The 19,897-nt window shown below is 37.5% G+C and overlaps 1 protein-coding gene across 1 annotated transcript in view; it reads right to left on the bottom strand.

Moving 5' to 3' along the window:
* The window catches only part of IMPG1 (interphotoreceptor matrix proteoglycan 1), a 62,626-nt gene that overhangs the window by 9,710 nt on the left and 33,019 nt on the right, over positions 1–19,897 (bottom strand). Inside the window, exons 12-14 of the mRNA XM_083829947.1 lie at positions 18,173–18,713; positions 3,650–4,221; positions 2,499–2,718 (exon numbers count right to left, since the gene is read on the bottom strand). Coding sequence (XP_083686073.1) covers positions 2,499–2,718; positions 3,650–4,221; positions 18,173–18,713 — 1,333 coding nt within the window. The remainder of the gene's footprint in view (positions 1–2,498; positions 2,719–3,649; positions 4,222–18,172; positions 18,714–19,897) is intronic.

Consider the following 19,897-nt stretch of genomic DNA (forward strand, 5'->3'; position numbering starts at 1 on the left):
CCAAAGATGTACAATAAATCACAAGGTAGCTTTACTGGCAGTCAAACCTTTACCTATATATAAAAACCGAACAAAACAACAAAGCAAAACGTTTATTTCAAGTACTTTGATCTGGTCAGTTGTGTTATTGGAAATTACAGAGTTTAGTCCCTATTTGGACAAAAACAGGTGGCACACAAAAGGGGACAGTAGTTCCTACAGATTCTTTTCTTATCCCGTGCAGAAAATTGCATGACGAACAAAACCAGAACAGTCCCACAGGAAGCAAACAAACAAAAAAAGAAAACAGAGGAGTTAGGATGACTGAATAACTGATTAAGTATTAACTGCATGTCTCATCTACTCTCTCCCGAGATTTGATGATCACAGTTTATCTTCACACTGGTGGAAATAAAGATTGATTGTGTTACTAAGGAAAAACATTCTCTATCTGAGCATTATCTATAGTTGTACATTACGGCCCTGCAGTGTTGAAAAACTGAAAGGTATCGGTGAGTTTCTGTGTGACGAGTAGAGCTAGGCATGAGCAATCCACTGTGTTAGAGGGTCACTTTTTTTGTGATGTTGTTTCATTTTCCTTAAAAAAAAGTTTTGGGCTATGCACCTGCCATGATTTGTCACCTTCACTGCATTTTCACTTGTTTAGATTAAAAAAAAAAAAAAATGCTCACAGGTAATTTAAAAATCCTTCTACATCTTTATTTATAGTATTATTTATATATGTATATTATATGTATTTATGTATATACTAATGTAGTTAGCCCTTTACAGCTGTTTCTTATAAAAGTTGATGAGTCTTGCAACGTATTTTGGGCTGTCAGTTCCCATCAGTGTTTCATTGTGGGATAACACTGTTACCACTAGATGGCTCTTATCTTCACACTAAATAGGAATTTGCTTGCATTACCTTAATTTACTAAACTTTTTTTTTCTTTTTTTTTTTTGAAAATTTTTTTCTGAAATAAAAAGAAAGTGGGGCTGTATGGATATGCTGGATTTCTAAACATGATTTAATCCACTTTTATATCTTACTACTACGCATGAGCCATGAAAGCTTTGTTCTAAGAACAGCTATCATGCAAATGTATTGTGATATGGTTTTCTTGAATTAAAGTTGAAATACCATGTCAGTAGAGAAGATATAGATGAAGATGAAATATTTTTTTTCCTTTTTTTTTTTTTGTATTTTAGCAACTTTTTCAATTTAATTTGTATTTAATGAAAATTTACTACCAAAGCAGAGAATCTGTGGTAGCACAAAGTTCAGTGTTTGTAGGAATCCTTTATTCTTTATTCAACAGAACATCAGGTTAACATGGCAGCATTTGAGAGTTCGAATGCTGCAGTTTTGTTTACTTTCTTTGCCAATTCTCTTAATGGTCACAAGGAGATACCTAAAATGAAGGTGGTTTAGAAACTGCCTGCATGAAATGTAAACGGACATTTTGTTCTTCAGTTGTCAGAGATCTGTACAGCTTAATCAAAACTGCTAAAGGCATGCTAATGTATTGGCATCTTCCTTCTCCATACCAATGAAAATTCAACTCTGAAATAATTAACAAAACCTGAAAATAAATCCAGGCTTCAATTTTATAAAACAATATAAGAAAGAGATGTAACTCAGACATCATAGGGCTAGAGTAAATGGTCTCAAGTTGCACAAGGAGACACTTAGATTGCATCTGAGGAATAATTTCCTCATGGAGAGGGTGGTGGCATTGGAATAGGCTGCCCAGAAAAGAGGTGGAGTTCCCATCCCTGGAGGTATTTAACAGAGGTGTGGACGTGGCACTAAGGGTCACATGAAGGGACTCAGTAGGTCAGGTAGATGATTGGACTTGGTGATCTTGAAGGTCTTTTCCAACCTAGATAATTCTATGACTCCGAGAAAGGTACTAAATCAGGAGAAATTCTGGAATTACAAAGCCACGGGGTGCTATATATGCTAATGCTTTGGTCAGTGAGCATCTGTAGAATCCTAGCATTCCTAGAAATTTTCTCCTTCTGTCCTGAACTCTATAGCCCTCAAAAGATAGTCTTCATGATGTCATGAGCAATTATTTGTTTACAACATTGTAAAAATCATCAGAAATGATGTTTTACCTACTCAGATGTGTAGGTAAAAACATCATTCCTACGGATGAGTCATTCCTGTAAATTATATGTGAGCATTTTTTATCCCTGTCTTCACCCAGCTATTATCCTAGAGTATTTTTGCTTCCCTGTACTTGGTTTTTGATCTGAAAAGCAGTTGGTGTACATGGACAGAACGGCCTTTCTACCCCACTATTGTATGGATATACGTCTGCAGATAGCTGAGTCTGAGTCTGCAAAATCTTTTGTTTATTTATTTATTTTTATATATTACTAATGTTCTCTGGGAGGCTATTCATTATACAATTATTTCCAAAATGGTAATCTTTCTGAAGCTGTAGCAATTTGGAAAAGATTACATACATGTTTTTGATTTTGTGTATATATTGATAACACAATCTTACCTGGCTCAATATCAAGGGAATAGCTGTCAATCTCCAAATTGAGGCGTTGGGCAGCAGCATCACAGAAATCTTCCAAGACACAGTGTACTGCTTCCGTGATATTATATGGCACTGTTCTGGCAAATTTCATTTTGCTGTTGACAATCACACTTCCGTTTCTGAAGTTAAGTATTTCCAGTTGCTTAAAGCCTGTAAGGTTGGACTGCAGGTATGGAAGTAGCTGCAAAACAGAAAGTTTATTTTGACTTACTGTCAATGCCTAGCCCCTATTAGTTTTTCTTATAGTTGCTTTTAGTTATCAAGCACACACATTACACACTTATTTCTCTGAATTTAATATAGCTGTTAAACTCCACCACCAAATTCACTTTTCTTTTTTTTTTTTTTTTGCTATATTCTTCTGGACTCTGGCATCTTTCTCAGTAATGTATTGAGATGGATGGGCAGCAATCTTCCCTGTGATAAAATGCACAGCAGTTGGGGAGCTTATTCATCTAGAAGAAAAAATCACCACGCTCCAAAGCCAACCATAATTATTTTCAAATGTTCAGTCCAGGCAGGTTAAGGCATAGCATGACAGGCATGTCACTGAACTGACCTGTAGCCCTATTGTACCCATAAAGAAAACCCATATCTAATCATATTCCCTTTGCTAGGCTATGATATATTTTATAAGGCCTATTCTTAAATTCAGCATAAAGACACAAGTCTTAAATGTATTCAGTATTGTTGATGTGAATCTAAGATAAATCTAAATAAAATTACATGCCAGGCATACATATATATAGAGAGAGAGTCTCTTGAACAAGTAAACACTTTGATCACTGACTTCATGAAGTGTTTCTTTGCACCCTGAGAGCATTCCAGGCTTATGGGTCCTTTAAAAATGCATCTTATCAGGCTGAATCGTAGTAGGGTCTGATATTGCCAAAATACTCTGCTCTCCGGCGCTGAGGGAGCCAACTGGCATGAATCAGAATTTCCTAGCCAAAACCTCTAGGTACAGCTCTCACAGAAGTTTGTTGCTGCTTGTTCCTGATTTATGGAGCAATAATTAATGTAATTTAGAGATGGGGGGTGTGTATGATTTTAAACAATGCCTCACTATTGCCGATGTTTTTCAAGCCCACCAACTATGTTGCTTCACCCACCAGCTGCATGAACTGTTGTTCCAGAGCTTTGTATTCTGTTGAGCTCCTATTGAAGAGGTCATCAGAAAAGTGCATGTTGGTCACCCTCAGGCTGAAGAAAACCACAAGCTCTTTGCCTTTGGCTGCAGTCGTCATGGAGCTGGTGGTTACATACTTCAGAGTAGGAGCTGGGGTGGCTTCTGCTGGCTCACTTGTTAGCACTGAGATGTAACCACTGCCGTGCTCTGCTTCATCCAGCTCTGCTGTGCTCACCACACCGATGCCATCCAACTCAGCAGTGATATCCTGCACTCCTGTCCTGGCACTGTCGGGGGGAAGGGTGTCAGCTGCTGGCACCGAGGAATCTGGTGCTTCGGGGGACTGGTCGATGATGATGGACTGGCTGTAGGTTGGGTTGGTCACTGCAGGCAGCAGTGTTGTTTGCTCTGATGGCAGCACATCTACAATAACATCTCCAGGCTGCGTGACAGAGAGATCACTTGCACCAATAAAGAAAGGCAATGTTTTATGAGTGCTGGTTGTAAATAAAAGGTCATCACCCGACGATTCTAGTTCATCCATGATCTTCACTGCTGCAGAATAATAGGGGAAAAACAAATGCCTAATTTGAAAAACAAGCATAACAAACCTCAAACATGGAAACAACATACATCTTGTATTTCCACTGAAGCATTTTTAAAAACAAGCTTTAGCGCTATCTAAACATGAAAATGTTATTTCCATCAGCAAAGAACTACAGGAATAAAACACCTCATCCACATATTTGAGTGATGACATTTCTGTAGGTGATGTGTTTAAATAATAATTACACTTGGTAAGTATTTCCTGAGCAATTCCTAAAGCACAGTCTTGTTTTGAAGGTACATAATTGCACTGTCAGTTTATATTGACTGAAAGAGTAGATTGTAGCTTTGAGTTGTCTGCTTGGATCAGTTCTATGCCAGAGTCATTCTGTTGCTTCCCCCTCCATTAGAGGTTAAGGCTATTACCTGCCAGTAATCATAAACTGTGGTTAAGGAAAATGGTACAATAATCTTTTCTGATTTACCTAGAAGACGGCAGCAGCAGCGAAATCAAATTCAAACCCTAAGAAATCATATGCTGCACTTGAAGCAGCCATTTGACCCTGATGCTAAAATTTTATGAGGTCCCCACCAGGCTTGGCATGGGCCTAAGTTTTGTGATAGATGTAGATGAAATCCAAATCTGAAGTGTGATGAGACTCTGAATTTGGCTTGTAGCTACTTGCTATGATGTCTCAACAGCAGACATCTATCCAATCTGATAACTTTGTCCTTCTCCAACAATATAGTTATGCGTGTTCCTCATGCTGGACTTTTAACAGCCCCCTGCAAGCAGAATCACATGTCAACTGATAGAAGTTTTTCTCCAATGAATTCTTCCTTTCTCTAAGCACTAACTTCCTCTTAGTGGACAATGAAAGAAAAATAAGCCCCACTGAAAGAGATGGCAGATAAATGGCATAGGAGTTGCCCATAAATGGTCTTTGTGTCTCTTTTTCCTTGCTTCTACATGAATTAGGACCAATCTTCTGCTGTATTGCTGTTTTTAGGAAGAAAAAAAAGAAGTATATTTTCAACAAAGAAAACCTTAATACAAGATCATTATTTTCTTGACACTGTTAATTTAATATGCTCTTTGTTTCCTCCCTGCAGGTACAATGTCTTGGCTGAAGCATTAATCTGCCTAAAGTGGATTATTTTCTATAGAACCACTATTAAATCATTGCTTTCCTGATATTGTTCTTTTCTTTACTAATATATATTTTTGTACACTAGGTGAAGCTAGTGTGCTTTAGTAGAAATGCATAGCCCCATTCTGCTAAATTGACCACACCTCTCAAAGTAGGAAAGAATTATTCTAAATCATGGTATGTTTTTCACTAGAATTAGCTCTTTGCATGAACCTATGTTCAGAGCTGCTTCATTTTTCCTTTACTGTTTATTTTATGTTATCTATTATACATATATGGTGATTCATTGGTAATAGTGTGTTTAGCTGAGACATACGTTTAAACTGTTGGAGGAGGTTGTGAGAAAGCCAGAATTACTTTTTGCTTCTGCTTTAGACTCTTTGGGAGTCTTGAGAATACACTGTTGTGTGGTATTGATCTCACTTCTAGATGATGCATCTAACTTCTAAATGCCTGCTAAGCCAGTCATCTTTTACATCTTTGTCAACAGAGAGACATTTATCTCAGATGAAGATAACCATCCAAAATATGTTGGAGCTTTTGAAGTGCCTGTATCTTTGTAGACTTCCAAACATATACAACTAATTTATGTAAGATGCCCGATTTTTCTCTTACATAGTTTCTGTTATCTAAAGCAATTTCTTCAGCTCCCTGTAGCATTTTTGAGGTTCACTGGCTTCTTTGAGGTGCTCAAGTACTAGAGTAATAAGAACTATGAATGTTTTTTGAAAAAGGGAAACACTTTACGCTGACTTACAGTTTGACTCTAAGCAGGGAAATGTAATTCTGACACTGGTGAAGTTTTGGTGAATTTTACTCTAGAGTACCAGAAACAACCTCAAATGTCAAGTGTTCCTCCTCCCAGTCTCAGTTCAGTTCTAAGTTTTTACTAAGTTTTACTAAGTTTTTATATCCATTACAAGAAGTGTTTTACAAGCCTTCAATAAGGGAAGATCTAGTTTTTTTTTTTCTTTTTCTTTTTTTTTCCCTTTCTTTCTCTGCTTTGCTTTGCAGAAAAGTGCAGAGCACTCTCTCTGGATACTCTGAAGCAGAACTTCTCAGATAAAGCATTCTGGAAAGATCATTACAGCATCTGTTTCTATTTATGCAGTCAACATATCAGTAACTTGTGCAAATGTTATTCCATTACAAAAATATCAGTCTGAAAGCACAATGTATTTTAAGACTGCTTTTAACAAGTATTGAGCAATAGATGCTAACATTGTATTCCAGCAAATTGTTGAGGAATATTGGACAAATTTTAGTTAGAACAGAGTTTATCACAGCAGCAGCACATGTTTTCATAGGTATACATGAACAAGCATTCTAGATACAAAAATATGTAGACTACCCTGGATAGAGATAACCAAGAAATGGACTCCTTTCACATTTGCTGCTTTCTAGATGCACAAAATATTGCAAGTTTATAAGGCATTGGCTTCCAAGATGTTCTCCATCTTTTGAAGACAAGGTTAGTAGCTACTGTTACGTGCCCTTTCAGGAGTCTGCTGCTATCTTGCAGATGACTGTAGTGCAGTCACCAAAGACACTTCCAAACTGTTCACAAACTGACCTGTATGGCTGTCGCTGATGGACAAACATTTTGTTATTCTTTGGTGCATTAGAGCAAACCAATAGGAGCTGGGTGCTGCCAAGTTTTTCCCGAGACCAGGTTTCAGGGGAGGCAACTGCAAAGCAGTGCCATGCCATGGAAGATGCCTATTTTGCTCTTAACACTAACTGGTTGATGGTAAGTTAGTCTACAGTGTTCCCTGCCTTTTAGGTATCAGCAGATAACAGTTTTGTACCCTTTGCTGAGGATCTGTTTCCAAAGCATGCTGCCCACAGTGGTTTTCTGACCACTTTCAGGGAACAGAATTTGAGGACTATATTTTCTTACATAGTTGCTGGGTTTTAGATTCAGTATTACCATTTGTTCTCTTTTTTTCCCCTTCTCCATTAATCTGTTTCTGAATTCAGCCAGGGAAGAGGCTCCCAAACTTTCCTCTGCCATGCCCAGTTCTTCGGGTAAATGATAAACTTAACGTAACTTGACACTTAAATTTTCAGAGTTTCTGTTGCAGCTGTAGACCTAAAGGTGAGTTCTCTGTGCCTTGTGTGCTTAGAATGAGTAGAGGTTATTGAAGATAATGCATCCCTGTCAATATTTAGTATCCCTTTCCCGTATTAGATAAGGGAAAATTTTATAGCCAGTTTTGTTGCCTTCATCTGCGTGCATGAAGACATGTTTCCCCCAGATGCCTCAGTTTTAGTGGCAGTATATTTGGAAACCTGAATGATTTAAGTGACAAAATTTACCACTTGAGACTATTTCACCTTTTTTTGGTTTTATATTTAGGGTTGAGTTCTAATCACATCTGTGTCCACAGTGAACTCACTGAAATCAATGAACTGTGGTAGCCTAAAACCAAAGTAAGTGGGATAAGGATATTTGCATTTGCTCTGAGGATCAAGAGTGCCCAGTTCTATGGCCCTCAGAAGAAATGTGTTCTGCCAGATTATCAAAATGTTGCTTACCTTTCATGTGATGATCGCCTCTCTGATGCATCATGACTGACACATGTACACTTTACAAGTGAGCTTAGAGTACTGGTGATTGAGAAAAAGCCACTGAAGTACACTGCTAATAGGAAACATCTTTGCTGGATGGGATGGAGAAAAAGACCAAGTGCTGCATTCTCATTTACTGTGAGACCTAACTGTGGAGATCTGGAAGCACAACAGGACCATGAATTGGGTGCAGCAAAACCCATTTAAACTAGCACAGTTGCACAGTCTTCTTTTATTTGTTGTGATATGTTATTTGCATTGCTGATGGTATAATGCAAGAGCTACAGCCCTTGTCCTCACAACTGTAGAGAGCAACCCAAAGAGAATAGCATAGTGCTGTACAGAGCCATGGTTGTGCATGCAGCATGTAACACCAAATGCTGCACCACAGCTTGAGGTCCTAATGCTTTATCAAGAACTTGAGATGCTTTTCTCTTGTCACATCCTCATGTTTCTTGTGTAATCAAGGATACAGACAGATTAGAACAATAAATCCAAACCGAGCCTAGCAATGTTCTCTGTTTACATAGTTCTTGGTGTTACACATTATGCTGATAAGGAGTGAGAGTGCCTTACTAGTGCCTTACTAGTTAAGGGAACACAGAAAAGATTTCTTAGCATTAGTGCTCGAGGTATTAATGCAGGATGATCTACTGATGGGATGAACGTGCAACTCTGTGGAGCAATGAGAGCGTGACAATGCACACCCAAGCATACAATTGTGATGGTATTTTCTAGGTTGAATTTTAGAAAGAGGTTACTGCAGGAGAAAGAAACGTTGAAATATCTTTGAAATTGCAGCAAGTATGAAGCAGAATAACCAAACATATACTACAGGTTTAGAAAATAGATGTATACATGCAGTTGTGTATTCATATATATGAATATAAATATGTATATAAACTATACATAGGCTGTAAAGCATTATCCTATTAGAAGCTGAGTAACTTAAAAGGCCTTGAGGGCACACCAACATGATCTCTGGTGCACATTTCACCTGTTTTCATAGGCTGCCAATTCTAACTAATCAGTCATTGTCTCTCCAGCTGAGAGAGTGACTGAGCACAGAGGTTGTGGTAGTCCCTTGCAATGTGCAAGGAAATGGGCTTGCCTAAAATCCTGCTGAGCGCTTACTGCAATGCAGCATCAGTCAAAAGACAAGGGGTTACTGACCCTTCTTTTGATTGTGCTCTGTGTGTCAGAGTAAAATGATTTGAAATGCTTTGCCATGCTTTTCCACTGTCTGCATAAGAGTGTGTGAAGAAATCAATCTTCGGGAGTTAAAAAATGTGGGTGAAACACGAAGAAGACCCAAGCATTTGGACTCTAAAAGACCCCTTTGCATTTGCAGTTAGAATCATGGTTTTATATATGTGTGTATATGTATCTATTGTTTTGAAATAGAACACAAAATACACTTGAATTAATTCTTCATATAGCAATTAGTTGTAATACCCAGTTTGCCTTTTAGATGAGATTATTACCACAGAAGGATAGAAAAAACACGAACAATTATTTTATGAGAAGTTTAAAAGCAGGAACACTGAAGATTTAGACATTCTTAGTCTCAGCATATTTCATTTCAGCACACCATTTGGTCTACAACACCATCATTTTGGTGTAGGAAACCCGCAGAGAGCATGGAGTAAGATGCTGAATTCAAATGTATTCCCCAGAGTAACCATATTGAAGGTTAAAGAATGACATGAAATTAAACACTACTGTCAGTGATAAAAAAAAAAACAATCCTAACTCTCAACTACAAAGATGTTCACTGAAATTTCCAGATGTTTTTTTTTGTATTACATGGACAAGGCAGGACAATTTTGTACTGAAGATAGTTTTATGTCTAAAATTAAATCGCTGTTGGCAAAGATGCGTAAACACTAAATTAAGAGGCAATTTCCTGGGTGCACTGTTATATTAAATGCTTGTAAAAACAGTGCTATATGCAGACATTTTTTTCCCAGTTGAGGAAGTAAAATACATTTGTTTGAAAAACTGGCTGCCATTTCAACAACTTTATCTAATTATTTTGTCCTCTTATATTTTTTTAAGTGAGGAAAACCCTTCAAACTGACCATGAATAAAGAGTTATTGTTTGTGAAAGGTCAAATTGTCAAAAGATTTTCTAGTGGCTTTGCATTAATAAGCATGCCCAGAAGGCTGTACATTAAGAGAGCCTGGCATTTCATTTCATTCATGAGCTTAATAAGCACTGACATTTCATATTGGCAATGGACAAATTTTACAAGTCCACTGACATATTGTTCTATATATGAAAGTTACACTATTACATTGTATATGGATATACTTGTATACAAGCTGACTGAAGAAAATAACTAACAACGGAAAAAGTATGCAATTAAAAGACTGGTCCACAATGCACGGTAAGAATCTCCATATGGGCAGCTCTGCTGACATAAATACCAGACGGAATGGTACAGTAAGTAGCTGAATTCAAATTTACATATTTTGTTGGTGACTGAAATGCCACAAAATCCCTGAATCAGGACGGTTTTATATATATATATATATATATATACACACATATATGTATATATATATACACATATGTATATGTATACACATGTACGTGTATATGTATATACATATATGTATATATATATATATAATAGGTAAAATACTGATGTGTTTGAGGTCTTTCATTTTTAACTAGGGAACAAGTAAGATGAGGATTAAGAAAACTAATGGGGAAAAGGATCATTAACTTAACATGTCAGAACAAATGCCTTACAGCACATAATTACTGATTAATTTTGTCTTTCTATCTGTAAGACCAGAACATGAGAGCCAGAATGACCTAGGGCTGTCATTCTGTCTGCCTATATGAACTCTCCAGAAGCCAGTTATAATGTTGAGTGAAACCAACAGAACTCCTCCACTGACTTCAGTGAAATCCACTTTCATTTACAATGAAAAGATCAAAACTGCCTGAGGCTGCTGTGACTTCCATTTCTGGAAGGCTATTTCGTGTTAAAAGTTCTGCACCATTTGCTATCATTTTAAAATCGTATTAAAATATATCGTAAACATGTAAGATACCATACTGAACTGAGAAGTCTAAACTTGACTGGTATTCACATCAATGAATTAAATGGAGAAACAAAACTGAGAAGCAGTGAATTTGCAAATATGAATATGCTTTTACAAAGGAATAGAGTCAAATTTGAATAAAAAATACTTTGCTTAAAACCATAGCTTCAGGAGGATTACTGGTTCTTTTTCCAGTTGTTCCAATTGCAGTGGTATACAGTTAAATTTGAAAAGTGTCTTTCATGAGTTTTAAATATGGAAGAATGTGTGAAAACAGCAACCTAGAGCTTTACAAATGCCTGGAAACATGAAGCAGTAGCCATCCAAATGTCACAAAAATTCTTACATGCTACTGATGATACAGTTTTGGAGCTGCCTAGATGGAGAACATAGAACCATGAATATTATTTTTGATATATTTTACTTTCGAATGATTAGAAACAAATTCTGACAAGTTACACTACCTGTCCTTCAGAACTGAAAATATCCTCCAAATCCCTCTCCACTTTCTCTGTTTTTCTCTACTGTGTGATAGGAAAAATAAGAGCAAATTTTTCTAGGTCATGGGCCAATCAGACAAGTTTATTAGTTTGTGAAATGGTAAAAACAGAATAGAAGTCACATGATATACATTCAAGTAGAATATTGACCCAAGGACCTAAAAACAGAAAAGACAAACATGAAATTAGAAAGTTAAAACCTGTGGCTATCATAAGATCTTGTCATCAGATGAGTACTTTTAGATATGCAAAGATACATGAATCCACTGAATACTTTTTTTTTTTATTCCATACTATACCACTACTTATATTTGAAAAACACGGCAGTAATGGAATGAATGTCACAGAATGAAGACCATTTTATTTTTCTAAAATAGTGCACCTTGGATGTAGGTAATCTCTTTTTCTTTTCATAGTTTTAAAATGCAACAAGTAAGAGAGAGATGGAAAGTATCTAACTGGGAAGATCCTGCTAGTTTTACACTATGTTGTATTGTAAGTATGCCTTTCAATTTTAGTGATATTGATAATGCTTTTGGACCAGATGCCTTAGGGCTGACTTAGCCTGTTAAAATGTAATTGTGGTTGAATTCTGAATTTGAACAGCTCAAAATACTGAGCACTATTGTGAGGGAGCAGGCAGTTTAAACACTTAAAAACCAATAATAACTACAGAGTACACTAAAAGGGATCCATATGGCTTTTTACTGCATGTGAGCAGCAAGCTCTCATCACATTTTGGCCACACACTGATCACATACTATAAAACCTTTAGGACTTTTCAGGATATCTGTAGTACTCTGAATATGTAATTCTAACTTGATCATGCACATACAATGAACTTTTTCTTAATACTGTTTTATCTTAATATAGGCCTGCTGAAATTTTTGCATTCAGCCTCATCTTCAATTTAGAGATAGCTTTATCGATATTTTCTATAATGCTTGAGAAAATCACACAGCTACACCTACCTGCTCACTCTTCCAACCATCAGACTAAAGCAGTACTTTCGTGAAAAACATTCTTTGCACATCTGAATCAGCAAGCAACCAGTGAAAGGGCACCAAGATAATCTGATGAAGGAGAATGTTGAGAAAAGTCAGTCATTTTAATGTCAAAGAAAAACAGAAAAGCAGGCAAGGAAAACAGAGGAATTCTTACCGTGTATAACCAGTGATGTGAATAAACTGGTCAGCATTCCTGGCACAAAGAACGTGTGAATTCCAATCCTGAGAACATCTGGAGCCATTCTTGCTAGAAGTAATGGGGTTTTCATTTCCATGACATTGCTGGTTATGCCAAATAGAAAGCTGTTGTAACCACAGATAGCCCTCAGGTAGTTGGGAATGAACCAGAGGCAGAAAGAATCCCCAAACATCCAAAAAATTATTATTATTTTTCCTAGATATTACCAGGAAATAGTAGGGAGGGAAGAGGAATATGCAACTGAATTAATTGCTGGGCAGGAGGAAGAAATCAAAGGATGCCACTCACAACAAGGGTGCACAAACACAAGAGCAATTACTAAAATGAATGAGTCTCTTATCAGTTACACATATAGAGATGTGACCACCACATACTCGGCTGTGGTTTTTTTTTTTTTTTTCATCATAGGAAAAACGTTGTGATATGTTCTGCAGTCTTCTTCTCTCAAGTGGTTCTTGAGGTTGGTAAGACAAAGACATGTAAGTATAATAGAGTAGCTGAAGTAATTTAGTGCTAGCTTTATTTTGTCCTATATTTCTGGAATAACATATCCAGAAATATTGTTTCCTCTGTGATGGTCAGTATTTGGGGATAACCCTTTACCCAGATTATATGATATGTAAGTAGCTACAGTTAAAACAAATACAATTTAAAATTCTTCTTCCTGTTTAGGAAGTCAAAGTATTTCATTATTGTTGTTGCAGACTTCATGAACACTTTTATCTGTTTACATTTGTTTGCCTTTTTTTTTTTTTAAATGCTGAAATTTTATTGGATTTTGAAATAACAGGCTGTCTTATGTAACATAAAGGGCTTCCATTCTGAATGGTCATACTGTTTATGGTAGAGTCACGGGAAGACTGCAAAGAAAGGGAGAAGAAATTTAATCATACAGAAGAGAGAGTGATGAGTCAACACCAGAGGGAAAAAAAGAGGAAGAAAGAAGAATGCTAGAAAACACCAAAAAGGTATCTCAGTAGAAAAGATGAGTTTTGCTTGCACTGTTTGTAAATGGAAAACGACAGACCAAATTTGGAAGGTACTACAGCAAAGAAAAACCTTTTTATAACTAGTCAAAATTTTAAACCCTGATATCTAATCCAGGTATTTCATAACTTTCCAATAAGAGGCCTGGAAATATGTATGAGGGCTTTTCTCTTAGTTCTTTTGAGAAATCTCAAAACATAATTTGAAATTCAAATTTGAGGCTTACTTAAAGACAGCTTAGTATCTTCCTGGTAGTTCTGGTCTGCTTCAAGGCCTGGAGTAACAACCATCACAGCTCTCTAATTCTCACTGGTCCCCCCATTACTGCCCATGGACACCATCACCATCCAGAATGGGCATACACCTACTACTCCTGGCTCACTTCTTCCACTGCCTGACCAAGCCTACTAAATCCCCCCTGCATGACTTAAAAGGACACCTCTCATTAATTTTACTCCTCACCTGATTTTTACTCTCCTTTCCCTAGATCTTGTACACAGAAATTTATGTGCACTTTGTGTGAGTTTGCAGATCTTATTACCTTTCCAGGAGCTGTAACAGGTTTTTATTTATTTATTTTGTAACATTGCTTTGCTCAAAGACTTCAGGTAGGTACAACTGAAGTAGCTGGAATGGATTTTAGCTATTCAGTGTTCAGGAATCTGTAGTAATGTTTAGCCTCTAGTTATGTGCATGTGATAACCAATGCAATTAACTCCATCTGTGAAATGTAAAGCTGATGGGGACAAATAAAAGAACATCAGACTAAGCTATTTATGCTACCCATCTCTTCCTTTCATGCTGAAGATGCGTAAATTTAGTTTTATACAGTTCTAAGCATGCAATGAGGAAAATTTACTCTATCTTTTGGATTGTAGGGTGGGAAATTGGCTGGAAATAAACGTAGTACAATTGCAGGCAACTCTTTAAACCCTAATCCTCAGTCCAATCTTATACAACACCATTTAAGTAGTTCCTGCTGTTTCACACCAGCAACAGTTAAAAGATTACTATTTCTTAGTAGCTATCAAATGAAACCAGGCACAAAGTGAGAAAAATCTCTACCTGCTAGTCATGAATTTTGTTTTCAATATTACAGTTAACATCACCAGTACTGCTGACTTTAATAAAACCTCTGTCATAAATGTTAAGTAAGTCCTGAATTTCCAGATCTAATTCTGTCACTTTCTATAAAATATGCAACATCTAGAAAAAGAAAAGAATACAGGGGATACTGTACACAATACTGCCAAAATAGAAAAAGCTATAAAAAGAGAAAAAGTTTTAAAGGGTATACACAATTTAGTCTTTTAAGAACTCAGTAAATAATGTACAACATCTCTCTTAGGTTAAGTATGTAGTATGTTTTGTGTACTAGAAGATTTTAAGCAAAAATAATACATACAGCTATGTGTCATTGCTAACATGGCATCCCGCCATTTTAGAGAAGGAACGCTTATTTTTCTCCTACTACTCATTTGCAGAGGTGATGATGGAACTCTTACATGCTAATGCTTGTTTTAAACATAACTCATGTTCAAGAAGGACAAGCAAGATAGTGGGCGTTATTTTCAGGAAGTTTTTTTTTTTTTTTTTTTTTTAAAGCAGTTTTAGGCAGTTCATTTTGTTTTGCAGACTGATAGGTTCTAAGCCAAAGGTGAAACAAAATAATTTCTGAAAGTAGTGTTCAAAGGGTTAGTCCCAAAAGATGTTTACAAGATCAAACCTACACTCACGTACACCTACACATACAGAAGATCCAATTCTTTTTAAGTGAAAAATTACGTGCTGTATGGCACAGGTAATAATGGCTTTAGGAAGAAGCAAAAGTTCTTTTTTTCCCCCCCCCTTTTTTTTTTTTTCTGGATTTCTAATTATATGAGAAAAATTTGTAGACAAAATCTGAATTTCTTCTACCAGTGAACTTTCCATTTGTATTACCCTTCCTAACATTTCCCTTGGTCCTGACATTTGCGTGATGACATTGAAAGTCATTAACCTATGCAGTGTATTGTCTCTGAGGATCATTTAGAAACACAACAGCTAATTTTGACCTGAGGTAACAGAGCCTATGTGAGGGCCAAAGGAACTGTGGTCATACCCTGACAGTGGGGAATAATCAAGCAAGCTTGAACCTTGGGGCCAGAGAGGCCCATCTCCTGTGTCCCTCCTCCCATCCAGTGAGAAGCACTCAGGCAGTAACTGCAAAATATTGCAGTCAACACATTCTTTACAATTTTTGATCTGAAGAAAAATAATGGATCTAGTATCCTCTGCATACATTGCTCTGTATTTTTGGTAAGCCCCAACTTCTCTTGTCACTGTGAGCTGTTAGGCTACAAGGTTTTTCAGTTATGTAGCAAAACACGAAACAGATATGTAGTTTTATGTTGTTTTATGATGAGTCCCTAACCCAATGAGTGAATAGAATGAAAAATGCATGTCTTTTTCCCCCCTGCAAATGTAACGCTTTTCAACAGTAATAATAAATGTTATTTAAAGGTATGCTGTACTTTTATCAGTAGCATTGTAAGACTTCTCAGTAAGCTTTTTAAAATAGTTGTGTTTAACACTTTTTATCACAAACTTAACTTTCAGGACCATCTCACAGTTAATTCTTGTAAGAAGTGTTTTTCTAAATTTTATGTCACTCCATTAATTATAAAGCATTTGCTTTTCTTTCACTTCAAAACTCTGTGTATAAAAGCAAGAGTACAGAATGGAAATTTCTTACTTAGTACATGTGATAAACCTGCACACACAATGAGGATGGCTCGTGCTAAGTCATGGCACGTGATATTCTTGCCACTGAAAAACACAACAGAATGCATCCAGAGTTTTCCATGTGTGAGAATCTGCTATTTCAGTAGAAGGTAAACCCTTGCATTTTATGCAGCAGAACTGTAACACTTAAAAAGGTAACAACAGTTAACTCCAACTACCAGAGAAACTGCCATGTGCAATAACATGACCATGGAGTATTCTGTGCTCTTCCCTGCTTGGGGTTTTGGTGGTGTGTGATCTCAAGTGGCAGCTTTTATATTCTTTATTCCTTAAAATGGACATCGTGGTATTTACTGGATCCAGAAAGAGCAGTGCCACTGATTCAACACTACACAGGCATTTTCCCCTTGGCTTACAGGTTGATGCTGGGCAGGAGGGAGAAATTTTCGCAAATTCTGTGCATGCTGGGTCAGGAGGAACTTGAAAGAAGGGGGTGTGTTCATTGCGCTCTCTCCGAGAGGCTTCTGGGGTGCAGGCTGGGTCTTGAAAGGCCAAGGATTAAGCAAGAAGGGAGCTGAGAGAGCAGGGGTAGATCAGAGCTTCCTGTGGGAGCAGGGGCATTCCCTGCAGCAGGGAGCAAACTTAGAAACGCTGAGCATGACATTTCTGGGGACCTAGAATTACCATGCCTTCTTGCCTGCCTTCTGCTTTTCTGTTCGGACAGTCAGCCAAAAATCTGAGCCAAAACACATCTGATTATTCACCCAAGAATTAATTCTACTCACGTGTTTGTAGTGACCTCTTGCATCTTACAAAGCACAGGCTTCTTAGAAATGTAAATAAAATTAAAGTTTGCTGATGTAATGCTGAGTTGGTGAGGCCAGGTTGGCTTTCCAGGCCACTGATAGATTTGAGGGAGGCATCAGCCTTACTGAGATTTTGTTGCTCTAGGGAAAAGCCTAATATGCCTGTGCCTTAAAGCTGACCCTAAAGTCTTTGTCCTAACATTTTTAATTTGCACGGTAAACACTTTCCTTATAGCTGTGCAAAACATGGCTATCATGTACATTTTTAGGGTAAGATCATGCGGACTTCTCTCCACTCAAACATATGCATGTATATATTTTTTTATTATTTTTTTCTCGTATCTCTGAGTACCATTAAATTCCTATTGTATGAAAAAAATTGAATAAACAAACATGAAAAATAGTAATTTTTTAAAAAAGTATTTACATTCATCAGATCTGCAGAAATGTAAACTTTTCTGAGCCAGAGTACACCTTGCTTGGAATAAATTATTTCGTGATACATTTGTGGCTATCATCCAGACCTGTCTGTAGAACACATAGTAATTTACCTTCCATGTTTTAAATGCTGGAATTTTTCTCATTTGTGTTAGCTGGGATTTCATTTATTTATTTGTTTTTCTGGTATGTCTTTTTGCTCTGGCTTTTTGAAATTTTGAAGTTCTACCATAATACCCTGTACAAACCCTGTCTTATGCCTTTGCGTTTGTGTTTTGTTGTTTTATTTTTGTTGTTGTTTTTATGTTGTTAACCTCAAAGTCAAATACATTAAGATTTTCTTGAAGTGGGCATCAGAAATGCAAATTATATTTTTCACCTTTGATGGTCCAGAAATATTTTTCTCACAAATGAAAATGAAAAGTTAGAAAAATGTTTAGTGTACTTACATATGACTATATGTGTAATAACAACTGGATCTCTACTATTCTTTCTTATGTAAAAGTCTTTAGCACCTTACCTTGGCCAAACAGACTGTCTTGGTCAGCTTCTTCCAAAGGTAGTTCTGTTATTCCAGCCAGTTCCTTCTTCCTCTCAGCTTCAGTATTCTCATCTGTGGCTTGCAGGAGATTAGGTGGGGTAAAGCTACCAGTAGTATAAACAGCCAGAGTGATAGCCTGCTCCGTCGGAGACTCATAGTCACCTGTGACTAAGTCATTGCTAGCTGACTCATCTGCTGGAGGAGGCAAATAGGAATTTTCTGGTTTTGGAGAACTGTCAGTACTAACCAGAACATTGAAAGGCACTGTGAAACTTTGGTAACCAGTAGTGGTATCTTCTGTGGCTGGAGAAGATTTGTCCTGAGATACTTCTCTGGGGGGTTTGGTAGGGTACACAGGTTCAGATGAGACAAAATTATTATCAAAGTCTTCAGGTGCACTGATCTCTCCACTCAGCACAGGTATTTCAGTTATAAATTCATTGACCAAGACGTCTCCTGTTTGGCCCACTGTTGCTGGGCTAGGATAACCCAAGGGGAGTTCTGCACCCATGGCATCCTCCTGAAAAAAAAGGAATTCAAAGGGAAAAAGGTTTTAAAGAGTAGTTTTCATTACCTGGACAAGCTTGAGAAGTGGGACCATGTAAGCCTAATGAGGTTCAACAAAGCCAAGTGCAAGGTGCTGCACCTGGGTTGGGGCAATCCCAGACTGGGAGAAGAACTCATTGAGAACAGCCCTGCAGAGAAGGACGTGAGGGTTCTGATGGATGAAGAGCTTGACATGAGCCAGCAGTGTACTCTTGCAGCCCAGAAGACCAACTGCATCCTAGGCTGCATCAACAAAGGAGAGGCCAGCAGGTCAAGGGAGAAGATTGTCCCTCTCTGCTCTGCCCTTGTGAGGTCCCACTTGGAGTGCTGCATCCAGGTCTGGGGCCCCCAGCACAACAAGGATGTGGGGCAGTTACAGCAGGTCCAGAGGAGGGCCACAAAGATGATCAAGGGGCTGGAGCACCTCTCCTGTGAAGAAAGGCTGAGAGAGCTGGGGCTGTTCTCTTCTCCAGGCTGAAGGCTCTGGGAAGACCTTATAGCAGCCTTCCAATACTTAAAGGGGGATTATAAAAAAGGTGGAGAGCAACTTTTTGCTTGGGCAGACAATGACAGGACAGAAGGGAATGATTTTAAACTAAAGGATGGGAGATAGAAATTAGAGCTTAGGAGGAAATTCTTCGCTCAGAGGGTGGTGAGGCACTGGAACAGGTTGCCCGGAGAGGTTGTGTATGCCCCATCCCTGTAAATGTTCAATGTCAGGTTCAACGGGGTCCTGGGCAACAAGATCTAGTGGGTGGCATGACAGGTTGGAACTAGATGATTTTTAAGGTCCCTTGCAACCCAAGTTGCTCTATGGTTCATTATTATTTTTAACTTTCATTGCTAAAAAGGACAGTAATCTTTAGTAACAGGAACCTGCAAACTATAATTCAGCATGATGTTGTGGGATATATAAAACGTTTGGTACGTGCATGTGATCCTAATCACATTGCCTTTTATTTTAAAAATGATCAAAGAAAGATGACCTTTGTTAACCCTGTCAATTGCTGTTCTTTCATTGAGATGCGCTACTGAATTAGTGAACCATTGTTTCCTTGATATGTATTTTTGCATAAGAGCATTATTCTGTACATTTACAAACTTCTTCACAGTGTTTAAGTTCATTTCTCATGGTGAAATAAATAACTAAATCAACTG

This window comes from Anser anser, assembly GCF_964211835.1.
Source record: "Anser anser genome assembly, chromosome: 3".
Classification (NCBI taxonomy): Eukaryota; Metazoa; Chordata; class Aves; order Anseriformes; family Anatidae; genus Anser; species Anser anser.